Source organism: Pyrus communis, chromosome 1 (genome assembly GCF_041283825.1).
Source record: "Pyrus communis isolate YQ-2024b chromosome 1, ASM4128382v1, whole genome shotgun sequence".
NCBI lineage: Eukaryota > Viridiplantae > Streptophyta > Magnoliopsida > Rosales > Rosaceae > Pyrus > Pyrus communis.
The window spans coordinates 23323140-23344584 of NC_142565.1; the positions used below are offsets into that span (position 1 = coordinate 23323140).

Here is a 21445-nt window from a genome sequence, read left to right on the forward strand (position 1 = left end):
TTTGATTGATTGGTCGGATAAAAGATAGAGGGGCACTAGCAAGGTAACGAAGTTATAACAGATCTTCTTGTATGTAAAATCCATTTATAGGCATTAAGTTCGAATTTGTATAACATCTTGATGCATGGTGTGTAAAGTTGTTGATAAGGTGTATCAAGGAAGCCTCTAGATTGGCTTAGGAGAAAGTACTTGATCGAAATTTCAACGCAAGTCAAGGGTGACTTCACTGAAGTCGCCATTAAAACTAGGTACGGATGATATTTTCCTAGTAAAGAGTAATGGTGCTGATTTACTTGAAAGATAATAAAATGGAGTCGCTAGTACAAGCCCCGTCAGTAATAGTGGTCAAAGCGTGCGCACGTATAAACCAAACCACCGACTGACGAAAGTTTACAAATGCTTGTAAACTACAGTTGGAAAGTCAAGTGTAATCATGATTTGATTCTCAGTAATGATATCCAAATGATATCCAATCTGTGTAGCCAACGGGATCTTACATCATCAAGATCAAGTGGGAGATGTTGAAATATGATAATGATGATGTTGGCTTTACTATGTGTGTATTTGATGTGTGAAGGTGCACCATAAGATTGGTGTACTGATATACACTTAAACAAATGGTGTGATAAGAAGTATGACTTATCATAAGAGTTATACTTTTTTATAAGTTATGAGTCTTATCATAAAAGGATAAAAACAATTATGAGAAATCTCAGAACTCTTTAGAAAAGCTATGATGAAGTCTATAAAAGGAGGATTCATTCCTCTAAACAAATAATTCAACATGAAACAGATTCTCTTATTCTCTTTGGTGAGCTATTTCTCCCGACACTACTACATAGTAATTAATATTTTAACGACATTACAGTTTGATCTTGTGACGATCGTGCTAAAACCATCAATATGCCCAGAAGTATGAGATCAATCGAGGAATGTTTGGTTTGAGTTTCTGAAGCTCCAAACAATTAATTCAGCGTAAAAAAATGTATACAGTGTTTGGCAGCTATGCAATTTCGCTAATTTCTTTTTGATTCTTAAATTCAAAAGCATTCTACATTTGTTCTTTTTTGGGGTTGTGAAGTCTACATATATTATCTCCTCGATCTCTCATCACACTCGAAAAAGGTGTTGAAAGAGAAGTTTTGATGTAGACAATTGGATCGAATTTTTAGTCCGTCTGGTTGTTGGCATGCAGAGGGAATATTTAATATCATCGTTAGAATAGAATATTACTAGATATTGTTGTCCATGCGTTGCTGTGAGATTAGAAATTGTATGAAAACTTATTTTAAAAATATATAAAACATTGTGTGATAGAAGATTAATATTATTTACAATGAAAACTTTGGTAAATTTTTTACATCAAAAGATTTGACGATACAACCCACAAACAAAAGACCTTATAAAGTTGTGAAGTCGTTCAGGCATGAAGAAAAAATAACAATTGAGTTTTGGGAAATTCCTCAAATGTCATTCTGCAAAATGTATCAAAGAAGCTTGGTATAAGATTAGTAATCATGAGTAGTGTAACAACATAAAATAACTATTATACATAGTTGAGCATAATTCAAATGTCGTTTGCAAAAACAGAAGAAAAAGAAAACAGACTTACAATAATTCGACCTTCAATGTCGAGGCCCTGCTCAAAGAGCCAAATTTGAATGCAAGCTTTCCGCAATTTTCCAAAAAATACAAATACAAAGGGTAATGAATCTCAAAATCCTTTCTTCTTTTTAATGTTGTTAAAGAATCTTGTGTTTCAACATTCACTAGGCTTTGAAAGTCATGGGCCTTAGAATTATTTTTGAATGCATGCTTACTTTAAAGTGTAATTAGTTTGCATACGTGTTCAAATGTTCTCACATGTTCTTAGCTAGGACAAATTTTTTCCTTCACTTTATTCATTAAAGAAAGAGAAAAAGAAGAGGAATTAAAGGGAGGCAAACTGATCATCATTGGGAAAGAAAAGGCATGGCAAGAAGGCTACGGTAAACCAAGGGCTTTTCAAGAGTTTTTCTAAACTTAGTTTTCTTCTTAATTTTATGGATTCAATAATATTTCCGGTTATATTTCAGAACTAATTTCTTTTCGTTAGAGTTATGATGTAGCCTAACTATGAATTCTTAATTTCTCAGTTTAATTATTTATGAATTTTCATTCATTGAGTATCATTTTGATGTGCTTATGAGCTTGATTTTAATCTTGGTGACTAGCCACCACTTTGGTTTGAACTGAGTGTATGTGATGCAAGTTAACGCAGATGCCACGTTGTTAATTATGTTCTAGCGTCCTGCAAAGGGTACCATGAATTCCTTGATGTAGATGCCATACACTAGGTTTGATGTGGTCCTTAGTTAGTTCCCAAATTGTAATGAATTCATATGTGTTTAGTAATCTGGATGCCATAGATTGTTAGCACATAGGGGTATACGTAGTAATCTGGATGTCATAGGTACTATATGAATTAGAGGAACTAGACTGTCAAGAAGGATGATTACTCGTTAATGATTAACTGTTGGAATGGATTTGGATTGGTTATGGTGAATTGGATGCTCTAGTGTCTTTCACAATGATTTATAATTTGATTTCTTTGTTGTTCTCGTCACTTATTTAAGCTCATTTGATTTTTTATTTACATTTACAATTTCAAAGTTCTTTCTCAATTCGTCAATCGTTCAATTGCAATTCAAGTGCAATTTAAATTAGTTGGATAATTAGAATTACATCAATCTTAGTTGGAATGATCTTGTGCTTTCCTACTATACTATACTACGATTCGTACACTTGCGAGCATTAAAATTTGAAACTTAATTGGGTTAATTTTGGTTAATCTAATTTTGGCAATAACAATGGTTCACTTTCTCTCTCTCCCTCTCCCTCTCGGGCTCTCCCATCCCCATCTCTCGTTAGGTCTCTCCCTTGCTTGGTGTCTCCCTCGATAATTTCTTTAAGGTAAGTTCATGTCACTTTGGACATGGGGTCGGTGTAAAAATGAAACCCCGCGTCTAGCGCGCAAGTAAAAGTAAAAATAAAACAAAAACAAACTTCTCTTATTCCAATAACCTAAAAAACCTTACACAAGTACAAAAATGAATATAAAACCATTAAATACCTCATACAACACAACCTCAACTCATTTACCCTTCGTTAGCTTGTACCGAACTTGCAAGGCCTAAAATGTATAGGGTGAACAAAGCCATAGCTTAGTAGGGACATAAATCTTATCAAGGATAATTGTCAAGACTAAACCGAGTGTCATGCAACAAATAAATCAAATATATCATGTTATCAAACATATATTATATATCATGAATGCAGTTTAGCTTCAATTACCCATCCCGTTAATTTATATAATAAAACAAGCGGACATGCACGTCCCATACCATACATTTTACCACTGCAGCGATGATCCGAATGCTCTATTATACAAACTAGCACTCGTAATCCTGTAATCCCAAGTTTCCCTTTTTGTTGGTCATCTTGTTCTCCTCTTGGTCTCTAGATTCCCCACTACTTCATACCATTCCTATAATTTCACTTTTGCCACTCATGCTGGTACCTACGAGAGTCGAACATAACCACATAAAAGATGGTTCAATTTCCATATCCCAATCTCAAATATTCCAATAAAATTCTGCCACTCCAATATGCAATTACATATGCATATAATCAACATTAATTATCACAATATCCACACTATCGAAATAACAATAATCATTGTTCTAAAAAATCGTCGCCTAGTGCCGTCTAGGCGCTAGGCGGCTGACTACCGTTTCGATTAATCTCTAGGCATTTGAAAATTAAGAAAGAGCGCCTAGACCTACTTAGGCGTGGGCCTAGACCCGCCTATGTTGTGACTGTCACTTAGACAAAAAATCATTAACTTTTGTTTTGCATTTTATTTTATTTTTTAAATAAAATATAAAAGACTTGTTGAATATTTGGATGAACACTCATTATATGCTTATTCTCTATGTTTTCAATATGTACTAATATTTTATAATCTATTTGTCACTTTATTTTACAATTTATGTATTCCCATATAATTATGCAATTCTTTCTAGAAAAATACCTAAAAATAGGATATTTTCATAATTTTAAAACAGAAATATGATATTTTCAACATGCACAAGCACGCACATGCCATGGACAAAATGGGACAGAAATAAGATTTTTCCCACAATTTATAATGTAATATATCAATGAGTTAATTCTTTCCGTTTTCTGATTCCTCTCATCTCTCCTCTCTCTCTCTCTCTCTGTGTACGATTTCTACACTCTCTTCATCCCAATCCGCATTCAATTTCTTGACAAATTACTAACCGTAACCCTAAGCCCCTTTCAATCTGCAATCTGGGTTTTAACGTGCGAGAGTTGTACTTGAGTTTGATAGCAGATAGCGATCCGCAAAGTTCAAACCCATTTCCAATTTCTGTAAATGCTCTAGAGTCTCTATCTTTCTCTCTCTCTCTATCTATATATATATATATCTTTGTCTGAAGGAAAAAGACAATGGAGTCCACCAAGTGCTACATATCGTCACCAGAGGCCCCACAGAGACGCTTATCGCCGCCGCCGCCCAAATCACCTTTAGCAATTACATTCGTTTTCATATGAGTACGTCTCCCGATTTTCTCATAATTCGCTTCTCTTTCCCCAATTCTTACATTTTCCTAAACCTAAATTTCATCCTAATTTGATCCAATTTTGTAAGTCTGAGCAATCATGTTTCTGTAAGTATTTGAGTATCTAATTGCGGTGGTTGTGGGTGGTTACTCTTGTTGTTTTCTTAGGAATTTAACATTGAGAAGCGGCATGTGGTTAGAGGCTGAGAAGAGAAGATTCAGGTTTGATAATTTTGTTTTTGTCAAAAAGAAAAGCATGTGAGTTTTGTTACTCTGTTAACTCACGTTCGGCATGTGTACTTGTGTTTATTTTAAGTATTGATTAGATTTAATTTTAAGTATTGTAATCAAACTTGTTAACTACACTTGTTGAGGACATAACAGAACAAATTCAATAATAGTTTAACCAAGTACAAATTATCGGTACTGGTGTACCGCATGGTGATTGTCGTAGTTATTATTCTGCTGCATGTTTATTCATAACTTTTAGTTCTTGTGGGTAGAGAATTATGGGTTTTTATTATAAGTGGTCCTTGAACCAGTTTTATGTTTAGATGTGCCTAATCTGTAGTTTAATGAACTTTCTAGACTTGTACTGGTTCTTTATGAGCTTATATAGTTTTCATAATATTGGATGTTATTGATTTCAGTTCAATAGAAGAAGCATATGGTGTTATAAGAATGCAATATTTACCTTAATAATCTCAATAGTAATAAGGATATGACTTCTGAGTTTGGGGTGCTGCAAATGACTAAAGCTTATAGTTTTCTACTTGTTCCTTATCTCTATGTCATTTGTGATGGACCAACCTTATCAATTTTTAGGAGTAAAGACCTCCTGACAATCATCAAAGATCAACGGTCAAGACTTGGTTAGTTTCTTATATGTTAGAGTCAATGTTAGTCAAAGAATATGTTGGAGTTTGTTAACTTTGTTTGTTTTAACTGGTTGAGTTTGATATCAATAACTCGATCATCTCCCACTAAAGGACTGCTACATGGTTCGAATGAAGCATGTCATCTGAAGGATATTGTTTTAACTAGGGAACCCGAAGCCACCTATGCACAGGAGCGTGCACGTATTCAGAAGGTAAGGGTTGCGTTTGTGTAAAGTCGGATTAAGACTTAGTTGAGTTTATATTGCTTTTTATGTCTACTACTTTCTGGGGGACTGATGATTTCATTCTTCCTCAAGTCCGGATAATAATGTTTTATTTCCATATAAGATTTCTTATGCATGTAATTCATGTTTTATTACTTCTATCTGAATCTAATTGAAACATGTTGTATGGTCGCATAGGATGGCGATAATGTGAGTTCAATGGACGACTCCAGGGGCACCTTCAAGTTTCTAGGTGGCCCTCCAAGAAATTAATATTTTAATGAATAATGCATGTATTTCTTACCATCTCCAACCAAGGGGCCAGAGGGCCATAGGCCAAACACAGCCCTATGATAAAAAACCATCTCCAACCGAGGGTCATAGGGCCAAACATAATTTATTATTTAAATTTAAAAACTACAACTACAGAAAATTTCATGTAATATAATTAAATATTTAAAATAAATTGTGAAAGGACCATGCTTATGGAAGGAACTACAACTACACCCATTATAATTGTCTCACATCGGCCATGGGAGATGAATGAACAAGGAAACATGCTTATAAAATGAACACCCCAACTTTGACCAAATCATGCTGACATCACCTAGCTGTTGGTTTTGAATCTATGGCCTAGCCCGGGGTTGGCTAGCTGGTTCCCTTGGGCCAGCCAGTTGGCCCTTTGGCCCTTTTTTTTCTAGTGGGGCCCACAAGCCGTTTGGCCTGGCCCTCGGTTGGAGACGGTTTTTGGGCTATTTTCTACCCTCTGGACCCTTCAGTTGGAGATGGCCTAATGCTTTCCACTCTCATTATTTGTTTCCTTTGTTTTGAATGTAACATAAAACAATTATAGCTCTATATTGAAAATATCAAATCTTTATAACTTGTGCTATGATTAATAAATATAGCTCAAGTTATTATAAATTGGGAATCTTATTCTTAGAAAGAAACCTATGTAAATGATTTTTTTATTATACTTTACTCTGCCAAAGATGGTTGAATTGAATGTTAATGTGCTAGATGCTTTGATTGTATTATGTCTGTTTTTCCATTGAATGAATTAACTGCTCAGTAACTTTAGTTGAATGCGTTGGGCTGTGACAACCATAAATTATCAACGACTACTATATTGTTAAGCAATGTAATATGGTTGTGCAATGTATTTGCTAACTATTATATGATGAGAAACATGAAGACCATGTATCCTTGTTATCTTGAGTGCCTACCATGTCCTAAACTACCTTAATGCGAAGAGTACCAAATATGTAAATACGCACTATATATACTGTATGCACACGACATGCATACCATGTGTACCACGTGCACATGATATATATACACTATATGCTTAGTTTCCTGTCAAAACATACGTTTTCAGTGATTCTGCTTTGTTTTGGTTTTACTATGTATAACCGACCTTTCAACTTCCATATACACGTTAGGTCTTGCATTTGTAACTTCGATTACATTCATATTTCTTGTTTGGGTGCATCTGTCCTGGGCCTTGGAGAAATGATATTTTGTAACTTGATTATGTAATGTCCAGTGTTGAAAGTTGAAAGTATGATTACGCTGGTAAAATGAGAACGTGCATTTGACAAGAAAACGTTGTTTGCATTTGTAAGGCAAGTATTTTGTGAATTCGAGTGTTGCATTTGTCATTCTTGTGTCTCTAGTGTATCTAACAAATTTTATTTGATTGCTTTAGGCAAACTAAGATCCACAGTATTGGGGCAAGACTTGCAGGTGTTGATAGTGTTGGCAATAAATATTATGAGAAGCTTGGCACTCTGATGCGAGAATTACTTGACACTCAAATTAAACCCTCGTTTGACAATTGTAGTAGAATGGATAAGTGAGGGATCGTTCTAGACCGGGGATTAGGAGGGCTTGCTAAAACCTTCTAAATTGACTTAAAAACATAAAAACACAATATAAAACACTATTTAATGCTCGAAGAAAGCAAAACTAAAAATAAGAAAGATTAAGACTAAGACTTCAACGAAATAGGGGGGAATTGGATTTGGACGAATTTAAACTAAAATGAATACTTGGAAACAAAACAAATTGTAAATATGGATTTGACGGAAATGAATGGATGGGAAGCTAGCTAAGGGTTCTTTCTCTACACATGATATTTATGCATATGAATCAATTTCCAGTTATTCCTTCATTGAATTATGAACGACAATGCCCCAAATTAACCGTGACATCACTAGTTAACCCTCAGATTTTCCTTATATTATTGGATTGGATGGCATCATTCGACAACCCAAAACATTCTCAAAAGTTCCCTACATGTCATCATAATAGAGATACAATCGAAGATCATTAAGAATAATGAAAACCATAAGCATTGACAAAGCATTTGCAACTATGACATCATGTTACTCATGCTAAGAATTAAACTTAACGCGATCGTGACAAGCGACCTTTACTACTTTCAAGTATAAGTTAGTAACGATTATGTGAAACCTCCTTAAACTTTAGCCACATATTCATGCATGCTAATTAAGTGTCGACCCTCAATCAACAAACACAAATAAGTTAATCATCAAATAGTTAAGCCAATTGCATTCACGAATCAAGAGTTCATAACCGGAATTCATCAATTCATATCACATAAATAATCATGGTATTGAAATCACCCCTAGCCAAAAAGGGGTTTAGTTCCTCATAACTTTGAAATCAAAGAAACACCTAAACATTCCAACAACTCAAACTTGAATTGTATGAACGTTTAGGCACTCTTCTCTTCCATTCCTCATATTACAAAACAAAGAGAATTGAATTTAAACATTGAAATCAAAGAAACACCTAAACATTCCAACAACTCAAACTTGAATTGTATGAACGTTTAGGCCCTCTTCTCTTCCTCTTTATTGTAGCATAAGGTCTAAGGATAGTTGGTTTGGGGGAATGGAAGTGTGGAATGGAGTGAGGAGTGATGGAAATGGAAAGATGGTTTTTGGATTCTAAGGGAGACTCACGGCTAAGAGAGAAAGGGATGTGTTTGTGGTGTGTTGTGTATGAAATGAGATGTTTCTGAATGAATGAATGCAAGGGTATTTATAGGAGTAGTGGAGGGAACATATGGCTATGTCATTTGTAGGTGAAGTAGGTGGATGTTGTAGGTGAAGTGGATGTTGTAGGTGAAGTAGGTGGATGTTATAGGTGAAGTAGGTGGATGATATGTTAAGTGATAAGTGATAAGTGATATGATATGTGGTTATGATATGATAAGTGGTTAAGTGGTGATGATAAGTGATAAGTGATTAAGTGATATGATTTGTGGTGATGATAAGTGATAAGTGCATGTGGGTTAACTAATGAAGGAAATGCATGTGCAATGACAATGTGTTAGAATGGATGTGTGTTATGCATGGCATGATTGGGATTAGGAAAGGTTTAAATGTCCTAAAACTAAAGAGAACAAGGTTCCAACACTTTGGCTCCAATTAGGTCTTCAATTTCGTCCAACACTTTGGCTTCAAGCATAAGCTATCCGTCCTTAGCCCAAAAGTGCTCCAAAAGTCTCCAAAATGCATCTTTTTGCTCCTTTAGCCCTTTGGACCTACAAACACACGAAAATAGCTTAAAGTACTAAAATAACTAAAGAAACATAACGTAAATGTACGAGAACAAGCCATTTAAGTCGCATAAATATGCTCCTATCACACTCAATATGCTTAGCTTTTTCTACATTTTCCCCCTTCAAATTCAGTACAATTCCAATGACATTTTTCTTCTTCAAATTTTGTTGCAGCTTTTGATGCTAAAACCAAAGAGGTACGACATTGAACACATAGAAAATTTCACCGAGGGAATGTGATGAATTTATTGTCAAAGCATAAGTAAGGTACAGTAGTGTGAGTAAGAATCATACCCTCAGAAATATCCATCAATACTAAGATTCGCCACAGATTCTTATCGATACAAACTCAGCAGCTAAAACCTGGAGGGCACCAAACAGAAGGTGTGAGTAAGCAATAAAACCAAGCTTCCCAAAGTTATTACCTCTCTAAAAGTAATGCCCCTAAATGTAAAACCCGTATCGTTTTCCATAAGACAGTACAACATATATACATGTCCAAACCATACTCAGAAATGACCAAAACCACGGTTTGCCATCAACTCCACCATACATTAATAAGTAGGCCAAATGAACTAAATCAATATAAAGTGATATATCAGTCAGAGTCATCTAAAATGATATGTACAACTTATCCATATCTCATCAATCATGGCTAGCATATAAGTCGGAGTCACCTATAGTGACCTGTACGACTTATCCATATCTCATCAATCTTGGCTAGCGTATAAGTCGGAGTCATCTATAGTGACCTGTACGACTTATCCAGATCTGATCAATCATGGCTAGCATATAAGTCGGAGTCACCTATAGTGACCTGTACGACTTATCCATATCTCATCAACCCTGGCTAGCCAATAGCTCAATAAGTATACCTTCACACGAGTTGGAACTACCTAAAGTGGTCTTTACGACAAGACTGGGTGTAAATAAATACGCTCAAGTGCTACGATCACGTGAAGACTGGGCGAATAATCGCGGGTCACCTACGAATCGGAACCACCTAAAGTGGTCTGTACGACAGGATTGTGCACCTACCTTGAATCCAAGGTGAGCGTAAGGTGCGGGAGGTGAACATCATGTGAAGGACTATGCCCTGGCCACGGGCGGGAGCACTAACACCAGGGTGCAGGTTTATGAGCTCTCAATGCATCTCAATATAACATGTGGAACTCATGGCAACCAGTACGACAGTATCGAAGTTGCCTAACACATAACTGTAGTCATACTATAACTCAATCGATTCAACTAATACTATAAACTCACCTGAACTTACCTGGGTGTCCTGAGTTCACCTTTGCACTTGAAAGCATTCCCAATAATTATATGCAAGTAATATACATATGGATATACCATGATGCAATCTAATACTCAACCATGTCGTAGCATTTTCGATTATAAACAATACAGTGAGAAGTGTACAATCAATAACGTCCTACTTCCAAACTACTTATATTCAGGGATAATTATCCATGACAACCCAATTAACACTAATTTAACAAACTAATTCATAAAACTAAAACTTGCCTTTACCAATTTCCTTCGCATTACTCAATTTCCCAAGCAAGGCTTTTGTCTCAAATATTTTATGGCTGCATCTAACGTCTCGTTAGACTGCCTACGTACCCTAGACAGGGATGAAGCCATTCGTAGTTCATATAGGTACTTCAAGCATTCACAATAATTATACGAAGGTAATATACCTAATAAATTTAAAAGTGTCGATAGAACTCTCAACAATATGTACGATAAAAAGGAAAAGATCCACTCACCTGGAGTCCACACTATGATTCTCTAGCGCACACATCGAGACGTCCTGAATGATTGGTCTCTGTGATCAATTATCAAATCACATCTCAGAACTCTTATTCGAAGAATACGTAATTCACATAAAACACAACCTCAACGACATTCTAAAATAGTTTGAGACCCATTGACCACAAGTCAACCGTCGATCAAAGATCGACAGTAGGGTTTACAACCCTGTATAACTTGACCCGGAAGATCCGCATATCAGATTTTCAATCCGCAACTCCCAACGATCCACAATATGTTTCTAGAATAACATATTAAAATTTCATTACGATCCAACGGTCAGATATCCGCCAATTGCCTAAAACAAGTGGCCGTGAACATTTGTTTTACTAACTTACAAATCCAATTCAGGAAGATCCGTACGTCGGATTCCCGATCCATAAATTCGTATGATCTTTAAATATTTCGTATTATAATGTATCCAATTTTGGTGACGATCCAACGGTCGGATCATCGATTCACATTTTTATCAAGTAACGTATCGTAACAAATTTAGGTTCCAACTATCAACCTACGTCATTCAAATGACAAAACTGAATTCAAGACATTTGACATAGCCTAAAAATAGCATTGGAGGCCCACTGGCCACGCGCCGCCGTGGGTGGCGGTTGGCCGCCCCGACTCGCCGGAAAATCCAACTATTTCCAAAAATTTTCAAACTTCACAGAAATGAAGATCTCAGTGAGTGGAGCAACTTTCATACCTGCCACGAAGTCCAAAAGTGGACGGAAGATGGTCAATTTTGCCCACAAAGCCGGCGGGTGCCTAAAACTTCCCGACGTCGATTAGTCGTCTACGGTGGTCCAACGGGGTCAAGGTTGGTTGGGTTTTGCTCCTGGGATGATGGGCTACAAAGCCCAAGTGGTGGCATCGGCCATTACTTTGCCGATTTGCCGGAAAATCGAAAAGGGTGGCCGGAGCACCATTGATTTTTGTCAACTTTCGTGGCCTCAAACCGCCCCATACCATGGTTAATCAAGGTGGTTCTTGGGTGGGTTTTGTAGAGGGGAATGAGAGCTTCAAGATGGTGGTGGTGGCATCGAAAAACTCCACCGGAGTTGGCCGGAATCGGCCTTGGAAAATGGACCCGCGGTGGGTGCGGGTGGACGGGAACCACTTCCTTTTCTTTTTTTTTTTTCTTTTTTTTTTTTTTTTTTTTCCTCTCTCCTCCCTCCATTTCTGATTGGGCTTCCCCCACAAAGTGGGGATTTAATTTAAATAAACACTAAACCTTGAATAACCAATTTCGAACGTCCGTAACTATACCGTTATAATCCGGACTCGCAAACGGCTTTCGCCTATACGTTCGTACCAATGAGTACTACGAGGATATGCTAAAAGAATAAGTCCCACATCTCTCAAGTCGATGGTCAACGGAAGTCAAAGTCCTTGCCTCTAGGGCAATTTCGTAAATTCACGCTTTTAAAATAAAATAAAAATGTAAAATTTGGAACGGGTTGTCACAATCTACCCACCTTAAGAAAATTTCGTCCTCGAAATTTAAAATGATCAGTCCAAAGTAGAATACTCAAAATTAAAGAGATATATGTATGTAAATACATACACGAGGAAGACACAAAGTGATAGCGACTACATAAAAGAGGATGACATTCCGTCATGATCGGAGTGTAGTGACTCTTCTTTCATGCCTCCAAATTCCTACTATCCTCTCATAAACGTGTTCAAAGCGTAACACACTTCGAAATTAACCATGTAATATTTTTGGGTCAAGCCCAAACAACCATTAACGAATTAAATAAGTAAATAAAAATATTAACGTAGAATAATCTACTTGTTTACTTACTTAACAACCCGATGAATAAGTTATTAATATTACGGTCTGCACCCCGCAAAACCGACAATTCACTGTTGTCTTGATAAGCAAGTAACAATTCCTGAGGGTGCAATATTACCATCTTGCCCCTCAATGGGAAATACACATACCAGCCTCGATCGTACTCATTCACTACCTTCTGAGGCAACATCGTCAATAACATAAATTTTCTACATCACAATCTCAATCAAATATTTATTCGCAATAATCTGCTGTAAATCACAAGCTGCACATACAATATTTGTATTATATTTCGAAGGATACCATACTCCTAAACAGGAATGTAACCGTAGTTACCCATAATTCTAACAAAAGTATGCGTCCATTAAATATGCGCTGTGCGTAAAATCTCCATACATCAACTCCAATGATACCATAGTTAACCCGAAATTGTAACCGTGGTTACAAGTGACTAGAATAGAGATAAGGATATACTGCAACCATGCTACTGGTGGGACAAACAAGATGCAACTCGTCCACAAAGGTCTGAGTAACTCATTTCAAACTAATCGTTAATCTAGGGATAGAAATGCAATAATGAACAACTTCTAATACTCAAAACCTTCATAACGACTTCCAAAGGCTTGGAAGTGAAACATGTAACACGATGAAATATAAATACACCAAGATGATAATCTTGTCAGGTTTCTGTTTGCTGAATTTGTATAGAAGTCTAGGAGTAGTTTTCTCAAAAAGTCATCGTCCTCTGGACGCAATTAGAAAATTGTAGTTGCCCAAGGAAGTTTGAACTCTATATCCTCAATATCCCCACAACATTAATCAAAAGTGGGGTGCATCTAGAGTGAGGATTCATTTAGAACACATCAAAGGGAGCCTCGATTTTATCTCTTCCCTACTTCCACATTTGGTCACTTCACAAAGAGAACTTCTAGACCACATCACCCGAAGAGGTTGACTACATCCCATTTCTATCTTAGTGGTCTTCACAAGTGTCTTGTTGTTGAAATTTCAACACCCATTTTCAGGAAATAACTATTGCCAATACTTCAATTTTTAGAGCAAGAAGAATATTGTTTTTTACTTAAGTAAACAACCACCAATTGGAACATCATATAAGCGTATCATTGGTTTAGCATCACGATTAAAGAATTTCACATTCTTTACATATACAACATATCTCGAATTGAGCATATAAAAAGATACTTCCTAACTCCATTCATACAAAATGATTAAAATCATTTGAACCATTTCTTGATAGATTAAAGGTAACTCTATATCAATACTCATATTTCCCAACTAAATAGAATAGGACATGCAGGAAGTGTGTGAGAGTAGATACACGATAGTGCACTCATAGATGCTAATTTAATTCTACTATTGCCTCTGACAGAACTTAGCTTGTTCCAAAAAGTAAATGTAATAAAAAGTTCTAAGATCAATGAAGATTTGGACACACTTTTCTACATAAAAGTCCCAATCAATATTCCAATGAAATTAGAAATTGTTAATTCTAGGTCATAAGTATGATGGTTCATCTTTAGCGGTTCTACCACCGAGAAACATAAGCGTTAACCTACTAAGAAAGTCTGAATCCGAATTGACTTGTCACATCAATCGACAATCACTATGCATCGTCAAAATCTCCACCGAGAAGTGTCATCTAGCCTTCGAAATAAGGTGATGACTGTTGACTTTAGGTCAATGAATAAGATGGTTCGTTTCAAACGGTTCTAATCGTGAAAAATAAAAGCAATACTCTGTCATGTTGCCATACCAACTTAACAATTTGGTGGTATCCGCGGTAAGATTTTTGGGATATGACGCCAAAAGTATACGTCCTTGAATTTACAGTACTACTAACCAACTCTACGACACGAACTAAAAGGTCTTCACAGTTTCCTCGACACTCATAACAATCTAACAGTGAGATATCACCCCGCATTTTGATTCTAATGTCTACCTATGGAAGTGATCGAGAGGTGGTTAGTCAAAGGGTTTTCGCTTACCTAGATAAGTGATAGGGTAAAAACAACAATCATGAGTTTACCGTCCTATTGCAAAGCTTATTCCTAAGCTTCCACGATCCTAATTTATTCGGCTCAAGTGAAGTAGTTCATTGATCCTAGGAGGATTTGATGATTGCTTTTTGGATTTCTACAACTCCCAGGATATGACAACTTACATTCGCAAGCCTATTCTCACCCATTTAATAAGTACAACTACGAAAGCAAAAATATGGGAATAGCGTTGATTGAAAAATCCCAATGCTATAAAAAGACCTTGCTTAATATCTACTTTCAAAAAGACTTCATCGACAGTCGATCTTCCTCCTAAAGATTCAACATGAACACAAATATGCTTGAAGATATTAGTGCTAATAGGGACCAAAAAAATAATTATCCCTCAGATGATCTTTCGCGAAATGTTACTAAGAAATCAAGACTAACTAAGATTTCCAATCTCTAAAGGATCAATACTAACGGCGGTAGGACAATGATAGAATTATTTGGTAATATCTCTGGCGATACATGATTATCAAAACATTTACTTAGGCCATCAACTTGCCTCACTTTTATACCTTTCCTCCACAAGGAAAATCTTCGTTTTAATTCTAAGGACAACCGCCAAAATGATTTTATAAAATGTCGTCAAGACCACAAAATTGTCCAAAACTGAAGAAAAGTTAACATATTTTTCCATATTCGACGAGGTGGCATCATTCGAACGCCAAACACAAAAACCAAGAGTGCTCACATCACGCGTGTGATGAACACAATACTGCCCAACATATGCTCTGATACCAAACTAACACACCCCGACCCATATAGTCCACTTGGACCCTGAATCGAGCTGTGCTGGCCGACACCTGAAAGGTGACGACGCCTTAAAATGTGATAGTGTATAAAAAGTGAATAAATTTGAATCTAAAAGTGTCTAAGCACCAGAGTGCGCTACGAGTGAGAGCGAACCTATTTCACACGCCATGTCAGAGCATAAGTAAGGTACAGTAGTGTGGGTAAGAATCATACCCTCAGAAATATCCATCAATACTAAGATTCGCCACAGATTCTTGTCGATACAAACTCAGCAGCTAAAACCTGGAGGGCACCAAACAGAAGGTGTGAGTAAGCAATAAAACCAAGCTTCCCAAAGTTATTACCTCTCTAAAAGTAATGCCCCTAAATGTAAAACCCGTATCGTTTTCCATAAGACAGTACAACATATATACATATATCCAAACCATACTCAGAAATGACCAAAACCACAGTTTGCCATCAACTCCACCATACATTAATAAGTAGGCCAAATGAACTAAATCAATACAAAGTGATATATCAGTCAGAGTCATCTAAAATGATATGTACAACTTATCCATATCTCATCAATCATGGCTAGCATATAAGTCGGAGTCACCTATAGTGACCTGTACCACTTATCCATATCTCATCAATCTTGACTAGCATATAAGTCAGAGTCACCTATAATGACCTGTACGACTTATTGATGCGAGTTTTATACGCGCACAAATTAAACCCTCTTTTTGTCAAATTGTAGTATAGGTGCAAGTAGGGATCGTTCTGGACCGGGGATTAGGAGGGATTGTTAATCTCTTGGAAACTGACTTAAAAACGTAAAAACAATATAAAACACTAAACTAGACTCAAAGAATTCAAAAATACTTTAAAACATAAACTAAACAGATTCTAACAAGTTCAAAAGACTCAAAACTCTTAAAAACACAAACTAAATTGATTTCTAACTAATTTGACATTAAAGTAAAGGGGGATTTAGGTTTTGACAAAATTAAACTAAATGAACAAATTGCAATTAAAACAGAATATAAATATGAATGTGAATAAAATATGGATGATGGAATAGCCAAGGGGTTCTTCTCCACACATGTTACACTTGCATACAAGATTGATTCTCAGTTGGTCTTTCGATAAATTATGAAACTCAACGCCCCGGGTTAATTAGGTCCGCTTAAATTAACCGTCAAGTTTTCCTTAAGTTAATGAATTGGATGGGTTAGCGCAACGCAATTCACCACATTCTCCAAAAGTCCTTTACGTGAACAGCACAATAAAGATACAATCAAAGATCATTAAGCATTATGAAAACTATAAGTGTTGACGAGGCATTCGTTACTATGATGAGCATGAAACTCGTGCCAAGAATTCATTTAACGCGATTGTTTATAAGCAACCTCCACTACTTGTGAATATAAGTTCATAACGATTAGGTGAAATTCACTTATATTCTAGCGTCATATTTATGCATGAAAATTAAGCGCGCATTCTTAATAAACATTCATAAATAAGTTATCAATCAAACGGTTAAACAAATTGAATCCACAACTTATGAAATTCCAACGAAAGTTAATCAATTCATATTGCAAATATAAACATAGTTTCGAATCACCCCCTAGCTAAAGGGGGTTTAGTTCCTCATAACTTTGAAATCAAAGAAACACCTAAACATTCCAACAACTCAAACTTGAATTGTATGAACGTTTAGGCACTCTTCTCTTCCATTCCTCATACGTACAAAACAAAGAGAATTGAATTTAAACTTTGAAATCAAAGAAACACCTAAACATTCCAACAACTCAAACTTGAATTGTATGAACGTTTAGGCCCTCTTATCTTCCTCGTTGTTGTAGCACAAGGTCTAAGGTGAGGTTTGGGGAATTATGGAAATGGATGAGGAATGGTGGAAGGGGGACTCACGGTTTGGATTCTAAGGGGAAGATGGGAAGCTCACGGCTAGGGAATAATGGAAGTGTTTGAGGGGTGTTGTGTTGTGAATGAGATGATTTTGAATGAATGAATGCAAGGGTATTTATAGGAGTAGTGGAGGGAACATATGGCTATGTCATTTGTAGGTGAAGTAGGTGGATGTTGTAGGTGAAGTAGGTGGATGTTGTAGGTGATTATGAGTGATAAGTGATAAGTGTATGATATGTTAAGTGATAAGTGAATGATTATGATAAGTGATAAATGAATGTATGATATGATAAGTGGTGAATGATATGTGGTGAATGATAAGTGGTAGTGTTTAAGTATTTAAAATAGGGAACAAAGCCCTTCCTTGCATGGCAAGGAAGGGAGACACAAGGAAACACACGACAATGTCCTAAGGTTGCTAGGAATGTTGTTTTTGTGTTCTAAAATGCGTAGGAGTTTTCAATGATGCTCAAACATGAGGTCTTTTTAGGATTTAACTTTCCTACTTCAAGTCTTCAATTTCGTCCATCCTTTTGGCTCCAAGCATATGATATCCATTCCAATCTCTAATTTGCTCCAAAAGGCTCCAAAAGGCATCCTTTTGCATACTTTGCCCTTAGAACCTGAAAACACACAAAAGAAGCATAAAGAACTAAAATAACTAAAGAAACATAACGTAAATGTACGAGAACAAGCCATTTAAGTCGCATAAATATGCTCCTATCAAATACCCCCACACTTAGCTTTTGCTAGTCCTCGAGCAAAACAGAAAAACAAAACAAAAAGAACAAAACACAACCTACACCTTCCAACAATCGTATCAGGGACTTCCAATGCACATGACAAATTAAAAATCATTATTCTCACAGATTTGAGCCATCTTTACACTTAAGTACATTCTTACTCATAGTCACCACATACTAGTTCACAATTAAGCATTTAAAACCATGTTTTGAATGTAGTAACATGCCTTAGAGAATTCCCTCAATTTCTTACTAGATGTACTCTCGTTTTTCACACAGATTTTCTGACTACACACCCTACACTAGGTATATGTGAGAAGATTGATGTAAACATGTAGACGAACACTCACATATGTTATAATAAGGAAAGCATTTTCTGGAGTTAATAAGCATGTTTAGATATGATCTCATGAATGGAATGCTACTACTTAGACGCGAGAACCAGTGACACCATAAGCCCATACCAAGTTCAAACTCCACAAATTGAAATACACAACACTCAAGATAGAAGTCAAGGGTTGTAACGGGGCTTGGGGTATGTGGATAACAAAGAAGGGATATGGAAAACAAAGGTTTTTTAAAGAAATAGTGAGCAAAGCATTTGAATCAACTTAGAATTCACTTTTGAATGAAAACTCAACTTTTGAACAAAAAGGGAGAGTTTAGACAATTTACACCCAGAATTGGTGTTTTGGAACCTTTCTTCAATCACTTATTCTTTCATTTTTTTTTTTTTTTTTTTCTTTTCTTTTGAATCTCAAAACATCAACACTTAAACATTCTCTCCCCCACACTTATTTTCTTTCATAATGTAACTCAAAAGGAATTCAATTAAGTCATGCTCACTATCTTTTAAGAACAAGGGTGGGGATTGTCCTAAACTAGGCTAGGTGAGGAAAATGTGGGTAGACAAAGAATAAAGGCTAAACAAGGCTCAACGGGGTTAAAACTTACAACATATACGAAGTATGGGAAGTAAGGCTATTTGGCTACGGTGGTGGTCACTACACAACTTCTTCTTGAATATGTGTTATGCAAATCAATAACATGCTTTGAATGAAATGGGCATGAGTTCTAGCATTTGGAACTATATGATGAAACGCCTTCTAAGTAGTAACCAAGCAAAGAATAATGAGATCATGCAACGACTTTAGAAAACAAGAAATCACAGATTAAACTCTCCAAAGAACGTTATAGGCTCAAGTCTCTCAGGGTTGTAGCGTTTGTTTGAGTTCCTTCCTTCAAGCATGTTACAAAAACAAATTTTTTTTCTTTTATGATTGCATGTGAAGTCATACATTATAACCATAACCAAGCATATACCAAGAGTAAATCATACTTTTCTCTATGTTTATAACTCTTTCTAACCGTCATGCAATTATAAACCAAATCCTTATCATTGTGTTGGAAGGTACCCTAAGACACAAACACACAAAAACGACTCAAAACACTCTTTTTAGGGTTTTTAAAACAAGTTTTTCAAATTTTTATGTGATTTTCGGAGTTATAAAACAAAACACACTAAAACACTCTAAAACAACTTAAAAACACCTTAAAACAGCAAGGAACAACATTTGAAGTTATGGGTGATAAAATCCCACGAATTTGCATTAAATAAACTTAGTTACCCCCCCACACTTAAATCAAACATTGTCCTCAATGTTTTAAGCATATGGTTCACACAAAGCATAAGTAAACACACAAAAAACATTTAAACATACTAAACATGGCAGAATGTAATTAACAAAGAGAAGAGTTTAGGGACGCAAATCTGGTTATGGAGTGTAAATTCCCTCTTCTCCTTGGTGATTGCATTGAGGCTTTGATCTTTGTGATTCCACAGGCTTACTCTTCAACTGGTTTCCGCCCATCGTTGATTTTCCTTTGTGCTACTTCTTGAACTGGGCAGCATGATGGTTCATTTGGTCTCCCCCGAAGGTCTGAGCTTATCCCTTTTATCTGTTTCTTTGTTCAATCTTTCCAATTCGTATTGAAAAGGGTTGGAGGATAACTCAGCCTATGTTTGTCTCCACATGCTTCAATGTATCATTTTCACTTGCCTTACTCGCTCCCCTTTGCAGAAGTGGTCCCTTCTCCGGAAGTGTATCAACCGTTGAAGATGACTACTCGAGAGCAACGCTAGGTAAGCAATCAGGAATAGGTTCCAGGCAGTTGGCTCCAGATCGGAAGATTGACTCCAAGTGCCGGCTGATTGCTTCTTTTACTTTGCCATGCGAGTAAGAACAAGGACAAAGAAAAAGACAGGGAAAGAGCATGATATGAGATACTTTTGCTTTTGACCTTGATGATATGAGATACCTTTGCTTTTGAAGAAGCGGTGCATGAATCAGCACATGTATTTCCTCCTGGGTCATCTTTACTCCAGGCATCTGGTATCATCTTTGGGGAAGAAGAAAAAAATTTAGTATTTCGAAAGGCTTTGCTGGGAGTGCGCCCTCAGAGGTGAGGGAGAGTTGGGCATTTTCTTCAGGTTTGCCCTGCCATAAAAGACGAAGGTCGACATATATAGAGATAATATCAAGTGGTGGTACTTTTTACCCTTGTCGACAAACGTTTTGATCCCGCAATTCCGGCTTTTTGAAATAGTGGCGCCTCTTCGATCTCTGAATACGCCTCTTCGATTTCTGAGCAGGCGCCCCTTCGATTTCTGAACGACGCCCCTTCGCTTTCTGAACGACACGTGGTAGTGCAGATGCGGCTCCTTTTGACAAAGCTGCACGCGTCTTCTGAAAAGCAGAGAAAGCGTCGCCGAACTTTGCGCTTGTCGGCTAAAGATATGTAGTTGCGGTGATGGCCTCCACGTGTTGTCTGAAAAGAAGAAATCTTTTGACAAAGTTGAACGCGTCTTCTGAAAAGCCGAGAAAGCGTCGCCAAAATTAAGCCGGAAATTCCGGCTTTTTGAATCGGTGGACGCGTCGCCTTGGCTTTTTTATTGAGCTATCGATCACCACAACAAACACTCTCTGAAGATTTCCCATTCTTGAAGATCGACTCCGGCCCTTTGAAATTTAACTCCATCCCTTTT

At 36.6% G+C, this 21445-nt stretch overlaps 1 protein-coding gene across 10 annotated transcripts; it reads left to right on the top strand.

The window, feature by feature from the left end:
* Window positions 1–4181: 4181 nt before the first annotated feature.
* Window positions 4182–9569, top strand: LOC148699389 (uncharacterized). Of its 10 annotated transcripts, XM_088699815.1 has the most exons (8): window positions 4182–4617; window positions 4794–4847; window positions 5451–5497; window positions 5615–5715; window positions 5926–5980; window positions 7274–7352; window positions 7436–7473; window positions 9494–9569. In XM_088699815.1, exons 2-6 carry the CDS (start codon window positions 4816–4818, stop codon window positions 7309–7311), a joined length of 273 nt encoding a protein of 90 aa, XP_088555941.1. In that variant the 5' UTR covers window positions 4182–4617; window positions 4794–4815; the 3' UTR covers window positions 7312–7352; window positions 7436–7473; window positions 9494–9569. The 10 variants fall into 10 exon arrangements, 5 of the variants coding, with proteins under 5 accessions (XP_088555941.1, XP_088555942.1, XP_088555932.1 ...); XR_015966442.1 differs by lacking the exon at window positions 5926–5980; XM_088699816.1 differs by having other exon boundaries at window positions 4199–4847.
* The last annotated feature ends 11876 nt before the right edge of the window (window positions 9570–21445 follow it).